The sequence below is a fragment of the Nicotiana attenuata genome, unplaced genomic scaffold, assembly GCF_001879085.1.
Source record: "Nicotiana attenuata strain UT unplaced genomic scaffold, NIATTr2, whole genome shotgun sequence".
NCBI classification, from domain to species: domain Eukaryota; kingdom Viridiplantae; phylum Streptophyta; class Magnoliopsida; order Solanales; family Solanaceae; genus Nicotiana; species Nicotiana attenuata.
The window spans coordinates 172,341-179,994 of record NW_017670536.1 but is presented as its reverse complement, the minus strand read 5'-3'; the positions used below and the strand labels follow the sequence as shown (position 1 = coordinate 179,994).

At 35.6% G+C, this 7,654-nt stretch overlaps 1 protein-coding gene across 1 annotated transcript; it reads left to right on the top strand.

Moving 5' to 3' along the window:
* Nucleotides 1-1,059: 1,059 nt before the first annotated feature.
* On the top strand, nucleotides 1,060-3,467 carry LOC109240673 (U-box domain-containing protein 12). Its single transcript, XM_019407338.1, has 2 exons — nucleotides 1,060-2,036; nucleotides 2,275-3,467. The coding sequence occupies exons 1-2, from the start codon at nucleotides 1,450-1,452 to the stop codon at nucleotides 3,188-3,190; spliced, it is 1,503 nt and encodes a 500-aa protein (XP_019262883.1). The 5' UTR covers nucleotides 1,060-1,449; the 3' UTR covers nucleotides 3,191-3,467.
* Nucleotides 3,468-7,654: the final 4,187 nt, after the last annotated feature.

Below are 7,654 nucleotides of genomic sequence, written 5' to 3'. Positions count from 1 at the left end.
ACCCTTAACCAATAATCAACAATCAACACCCCAAACCTATAATCGTTCATGCTTTTCTATCAAACCCATCAACTCATATCTCATGAACTAGGGTTTAAAATCATTAAACCAATGCTAGAATCAATTAGAGGGTGAAGACATTACCTTTTTGAAGTTCAAACCCTTTGAATTCGAGTTCTAGGCTTCCTTCTCTCAACAATAATGTCCCAATCGAATATCTAATGATATGGAGGATTTACCCATGTTAATAAGATGTTGAAAAATTGAAATTAACTTTGAATCACCATTAAAACTTACCTTGGGCGGTGGAAGGACCCTTAAGGAGTTAGGTTTTTGAGAGTTCTCCTTTCTAGAGGAAGTTTTTATGTTTTGGAGTTGTGGGGGACGAAGTAGGGCTTTAAAACGATGCCCCACGAGCGCGCCCGCGCACCTGTAGACCTGACCGCGCTACTAACCGCGCAAAACGGCAGAAACACTGCCTCAAAAGAAGCGCGGCCGCGCTAGGGGCGCGCATGTCCCATACTATTCTGTAAAACGCGCATAACCTTTTCAACAGAGATCCGTTCGGGCTCCATAATATATCGTCGGAAAGCTATTTCAAAGGCCTACAACTTTCGTGTTTTGAGTTCACCCAAATAACTTATGCGTTTTTCAGTAAACCTCCTGCAAGACTGAACTTTTGTAAACTTCGTAGATTTTATCGAATCTTGTACACTTCACTCTTCGTCTTGATTCTAAATTAACTATTTCCACCCATAATCATACCAATGGAACTTCACATGTCCAAATTATAACCTTACCACTCATTTAACACATTCACACCTAAGCCGAATTTGCGGGGTGTTACAATAACATAGGTAAAAATTCCTATACAGATTATCAAATGATTATCTATTCATTGTGATATAATTTTGACGCTATAACATAATTTGTAACCAAATGACTACCACGGTTTTGTCTCGTCCAAATGTGTCGAGCAAAGTGCTAACTGCTAACTTTGGCATTGAAAGATTCATGTCCAACTTTACTCAAAGGGAAGAAAAAACAACAATTTATGGCGAAGAAGATTTTTTTAATTTGGGAGACTGGGGTCGGTGGTGTACTGGGAAATGGCTTCTTTTAGACGGTGTATGCCTCTTCATTCTTCCCTTTTTCCCCACTACTTTCTCTTCCCTCCACACCATTATTATTACTTTCTTCCACACTGTCACTGTCCCTCTTTCTCTTTCTTTTTTAATAATTCAATCATATAATATAAATATAGTAGACTCCACAGCACAGCGCTGCACTCTCCACTCCTTGAGCACACCTAATTAGTAGTGCGTTAGCTCTTCTGCTGCTGCTTTTAGAGTTTGTTTAGTTCGGAGAAAGTAAGAAACACGCGCCTCCGTGCTCCGTTCCCGAGGTAACAATCAACCGTCGTGTAATGCAGCATTGCTGAAAACTAGAATGGGCAAGTGTCATCGCGGAAATGACGTGGCATCGGTCGTACTCGACCGCCCTTCTTCCACTCCTCCCGGACCTGATCACTTCAAGCTATGGTCTTCTTTTTCTCGCGCTTCCTTCCGCCGCATGATCCTCGACGCCTTCCGCTGTGGTGGCGGCGGACGTCACAAGCGTGCTTCCAAGTCTCCTTCCGACCAGCCACCGCCGGGACCGGGACCTGTCGATCCCGTCAACCTAAGATCTGAATGTGAACGCAACGAAAAACAGAAGAAACCTGCCGGATCCGACAGGTTGTCGGAACTGTTGAGCCTATCGGAGTCGTCAGAGAACGAAGAGGACGTCCGGCGAAAGGAGCAAATGTTGGAGGAGTTGAAGGGAGTAGTCAAACGCTTACAGAGTAGCCACGTCGACGCCGTTTTGCAAGGAGCCAAGGAGGTCCGGCGGTTCACTAAAGAGGACTCCGACGCCAGAACCACCCTTGCTTTGCTCGGAGCGATTCCACCGCTCATAGCATTGCTTGATTCAGAAGATTCCGTTTCTCAGATCGCCGCTCTCTATGCTCTGCTTAACCTTGGAATTGGCAATGATGCGTAAGTTTTATTGATTTTCATTGTGCTTGATTCAGTATACCGATTCCCTTATTCTAGTCGAGTTTAAGTTCTATGCTGACGGTGTTATTTGTAAGTAACTTGCTAACAAGTTAAATTATTGATGGTGTAAATTTTTTTGTTACACATTCGGTGCATATAGTTTAAATCCATTCTCTAGTATAGTAGGAGTACTTAACAATGGTAGCTAATTTTTGCTATTTTTCATTTTTAAATGTAGAAATAAAGCAGCTATCGTCAAGGCAGGGGCTGTTCACAAGATGCTCAAGCTAGTAGTAATTGAATTTCCAAACCCAGAGGTCGCTGAAGCTGTAGTTGCTAATTTTCTTGGATTGAGTGCGTTGGACTCCAATAAACCCATAATTGGTTCATCTGGAGCAATTGCATTTCTGGTGAAAACTCTGAAGAATGTGGAGAACACAAACAGTTGTCAAGCTAGACAAGACTCGTTGCGAGCGCTTTACAACCTTTCCATCTCGCCTTTGAACGTTATCCCCATACTTGAGAGCGATCTCATACCTTATCTCATGAACAAATTGGGAGATATGGATGTAACCGAGAGAATTCTGTCCATTCTTTGCAATGTAGTATCAGTGGCAGAGGCCCGGAAGGCAATTAGTAGTGTACCCGATGTCTTCCCCATGCTGATTGATATTCTGAGTTGGACGGATGCATCAGGTTGCCAAGAGAAAGCATCATACATTTTGATGGTGATGGCTCACAAGTCATATGGAGATAGACAGACAATGATTGAGGCTGGAGTTGCTTCTGCCCTGCTCGAATTGACACTTTTAGGCAGCACATTGGCTCAAAAGCGGGCGTCCAGAATCTTGGAATCCTTGAGGGTGGACAAAGGGAAGCAAGTTTCTGAAAACTATGGGGGTGGTGGTGTGGGCGCGACGATATCTGCCCCACAAGCTTCTACGGCATATTCTTCAAGTGGTCAATCGAAAGATCGGATGGATGATGATATGATGAGTGAAGAGAAAAAAGCAGTGAAGCAATTAGTTCAGCAGAGCTTGCAGAGTAACATGAAGAGGATAGTGAAGAGGGCTAACCTACCCCATGAATTTGTTCCTTCTGATCATTTGAAGTCCCTCACATCAAGCTCAACTTCTAAGAGCCTGCCATTTTGAAAGGACTCAGTATTTTGGTAGCTTGGTATTTTCTAGTTAAGGTATGGTTTTGTCTTCGCATGTCTCTGATGCAGTAGTTTTGGATAACTATATGGCAATATAGTCGCACTCAGTATATTGTAAAGTTTAGTATTAGTATATTAGTTACCTTCCTTCTTGCTTAATTTGGCGTTCATGGATATCTACTACTGTTAGAGAGTTTGTCCTCGATCTAGATCTAGTTATTGTAGACCTCCCATGCTAATAAAAAGAAGTGGCATTGTTTGACTCGGTTTCATATACATTTGCTACATATGCAGTATCTGTTATGTTGTGGGAGAAGGTTTACTAGACTATATTGCAATAATATCTCTTCTTGAATCTTGATTCTCTAGTCAACTCGATCTCTTATGCAACTTTGCTTGCAGTCCAGTCAGAGGTAGAGCCGGATTTGAAGTTTACAAGTTCTCAATTTGTCATTGAATCCACCGCTAGTCTAAGTTATGGGTAGGAGTGGCAAACATGCGAGTCGGGTCGGATATGGTTCGGGTCGAAAACGGGTAATGTAAAAATAGATACATCATCCGACCCGACCCATATGTAATACGGATAAAAAATGGGTTAACCGACGGATAATATGGGTAACCATATTATCCATGACTTTTTGCATATGATTACTTTTGGAAGATCCAGAATTCTTAGTCTAACTTGAGGAATTCCCAATTTGAGGCTTTACAAATGTAAATGTTAGACCATTGATTATTCATTTTCTAAATGGATAATATGATTCCTATCCATATTTGACCCGTTTTTAAAAATATTTATCATCCAACCCATTTTTTAGTGGATAATATGAGTGGTTAACTATTTTCTTTTAATTATTTTGCCACTCCTAGTTATGGGATTCGCAATTAGATATTTATATATATTTAATGAAATTTCTAATATATAAATACAAATTATTGGGTTTTCTCACCATGTAGCTAATGATCTAGCTCCGCCTTATCTTTAGGAGATAAGATATGGGTTTTAAACAAAAGTATAGTGCAATTTGATGAGAGTGGGATTTATATTTCGACTTGAATATGGATCAAATCCTGCTTCCAAATTAAGAATTGGTTGGTGGTGTTCCTTACTTATTATGTAGGTAGGACTTAGGAGGGAAGCTGCGTATTCCTTATTTTTATGCGTTTGAGGGTAAAATTCTTAAATGCTATGCATTGGATGCGCCTGTACCGTGTACTACACCATCTCTTGGTGTAGGTGATAAACTTTAATTGAGGTGTCGGATCCAGGAAATCTGAGATCTACCAGTGTCCAGTTTGATTTCACTACGTAGCTAAAAACTGTCGGTGTCAATGAATGAGTCACTGACGTTTGAATTAGTTGTCTGTCCAAGACTTCAAAGCACTAATTCCTTGCTTCATTATCGCTAAACACTAGAGAGGTTACATTTCTCTATACAAGGCCGTTTGTTCGAAAGTCAAGTACTCAGTAATACTACAAATTACAGATCTTTGTCGTTTGGTTGATTTTGGAAAAAGAAACGGTGTTGTATAGCTGTCACGTTGCCAAAATTAACCTTCATTATTAGTTAAATGGACATAGAGATCTAGGATCTCTTTTTATTATAATTTACACAACGACATAGCAAAATAATCATGAGAATGACATCTCTTAAATTAGGGAAAAAGAATGGAGTAGTAACTAACAAATTATTGGTCGTGAAAATTTACATGTATCTGGTAAGCAATAAATGCTTGTTCTCAAAATAGCAAATGCGCGGAGATTTTCTTACTCTCCGGCCTGTTTGGCCAAGCTTCTCAAGAGGCCAAAAATGTATTTTTTTTTTCATAAGTATTTTTTTTTCTAACTTGAGGTGTTTGACCAAGCTTTTTTAGGGGAAAAAAGTACTTTTGGGAAAAAGCACAAGCAGATTTTTAGAATCAGAAAAAGTAGCTTCTTCCCAAAAGCAGAAGCAGAAGCAGTTTTGACTTTTCTTCTTACCAAAAATACCCTTAACAAAATATAGTATATACCAAAATAACCGTTAAATCTAATACTTTGGATATTAATGTATAAGTATTTGTTCTTATTTTTAGGATAACTTTCTACTATATAGTGACTTTAGGGTTAATGCTTTTATATTTGTTGAATGATTTTTAATAAATTTCAATTATATTAAAAGAATTAAGTACTTTTTAATTTTATTTAAATAAAATGAAAAGATTTAATTATTGTCTGTAATGACAAAATTTTGAGATTAAATACTTATAACATTAACTATTAAGTAAATCTATTCATGTCTTTATTCGTAATTTGATATTTAAAAGCACTTCCTGAAAAGCTTGGCCAAACACAAATTATTGCTGAAAAGTATTTTTAAAGTGATTAGCCAAATACAAACTGCTTCTCTTCAAAAGTATTTTTTTCAAAAGCACTTCTCAAAATAATCTGATTTCTCTAGCTTGGCCAAACAGGCTATCATACTACTATAGTTGTTGAGAAAGCGGCATGATGGTGTGTTTGGTGCAACCCAAATTATTTTTGAAGAAAACATTTTGTACAGTGATGTTATTTTTTGGTGTTTAGTAAGAAAATATCAAAAAAGAAAAAAGATTTATCTCACTCAAGGGCGAAAGTCCTTGTCCCTACAAGCATTTTAACTCTTAATTTTATATTACTCCCTTCAACTAAGTAGCTGTTATATTAATTCTTTAATGCTAGAAAATTTTATCAAAATAATCAAAATTTGCTAATATTATTTAATATTTATTTTTTAGTATATACTTTTCTTAAAGTATTCTCGACCCACTAACCAAATATCAAAAAATGACTTCTACAGTATCAAACACATGAATAACTCAATACACCCCCAAAAATAGTCTTTTGACCAAAATAATTTTCTTTGTTTATATGTTCAGTAGTTTTACTTCATCATTAAAGTATCGAATTGGCCAATAGTCCTTCAAATAGAGTAAAACTTCTGCTCTAGTTACTTGTGTCGGTTAAGTAATATTTGAGGTGTAAGGAGTCCACGGTGATGGTGGTAGAATATTTTTTTATTTTTTTTGGTCTTTTATTTTCTATTTTCTGAAACCATTAGTTTACCCTTCAAACGGTCCGTTTTATAGCAGTACAGTACCTTGCTTTGAATCTTGATATGTTCAGGCCCTGGCCCTGCTCATGATCTCAAAATATATTTCTTTTCTAATTCATATGACAATCTTGAGTCTGATTATTTTTGGAGGCATGCAGCAGAAGATCGTCTTGTCATTTTCCTTAGCATAACATACTTCAGCTACCTAGTAGAGTAGTATTTTATAAGTATAAGTACTGGTCCCTCTGATTTATTTTTCTTTATTATATTGAAAGCCAAGAAAAATTGCTCCTTTGTATAGATTATTAAATTCTGTTTGACCCACAAATTGTGGGGTAAGTACATAAACCGTCAATATATGAGGTGATCCAAAAAATATTTATAAGTAAGTTTCTTTACATATACGATTTATAACCTTAAAAATAAGATATGTTATTTGTTACAACAGGTAAAAATGACATATATAGTATAAGAAAATTATAGTTACAATATCTAAACTCGTACAATGCAGTTGATGTTATTTAGACTCCTTAATCTTCTTTGATCATTAATTGAGACATAGTTATTTATGGAACTTATAAAGAGTACTACTTTTGTCAATTGTGACAGTGCAACTACCCGAATTACAATCTGTAAAGCATTTCTGTGCTAAAATTCAAAGCTTTTAAGGGCGAAAATTTAGGAAATTTTACCTCCTATAATAAAGTATACACCCTATTTATTATAAATCAAAATTTTTTTAAAATATTATTTTCTATAGTTACCTTTTATCTTCTATATCAAAATAAGTATTTATGATATACACTACGGTTAGCAAAACCTTTTTAATTAATTGATCAAGCTTTGTAACTTACCTTATTTTGGTACAATATACATTACTGTAGGTATCTTTAATTAAAATTTTATGTATAATTCAGTTATGGTAGGTATCCTTTTTTGAGAAAGAAGCAATTAAATTTTCGTTTTGTATCTTATACATTAATTTTAAGTTGAAATAACAATTCTTTATTTAGTACAAGCTTTGTATTTGACCTTATTTGGGTGCAATATACATTACTGTAGGTATCTTTAATTAAATTTTTTTGTATAATTCAGTTATGGTAGGTATCCGTTTTTTAGAAAGAATTAATTAAATTTTCGTTTTGTATCTTACACATTAATTTAAGTTGAAGTAATAATTCTTTATTTAGTACAAGCTTTGTATCTGACCTTATTTGTGAACAATAGACATTACTATAGGTATCTTTAATTAAATTTTGTGTATAATTCAGTTATGGTAGAAAAATAATTATATATATATATATATATATATATATATATATATAATATATATATATTAAAAATGAGGTTATATTAATGTCGACAATTCAGTCAAATTGTAACGA

What these genes read in the sequence shown, in the direction of transcription:
- LOC109240673 (XM_019407338.1), top strand. Translation starts at nt 1,450, where the DNA reads ATGGGCAAGTGTCATCGCGGAAATGACGTGGCATCGGTCGTACTCGAC. An exon ending in CTTGGAATTGGCAATGATGC is followed by an intron (nt 2,037 to 2,274) that starts GTAAGTTTTATT and finishes TTTTAAATGTAG; the next exon opens with AAATAAAGCAGCTATCGTCA.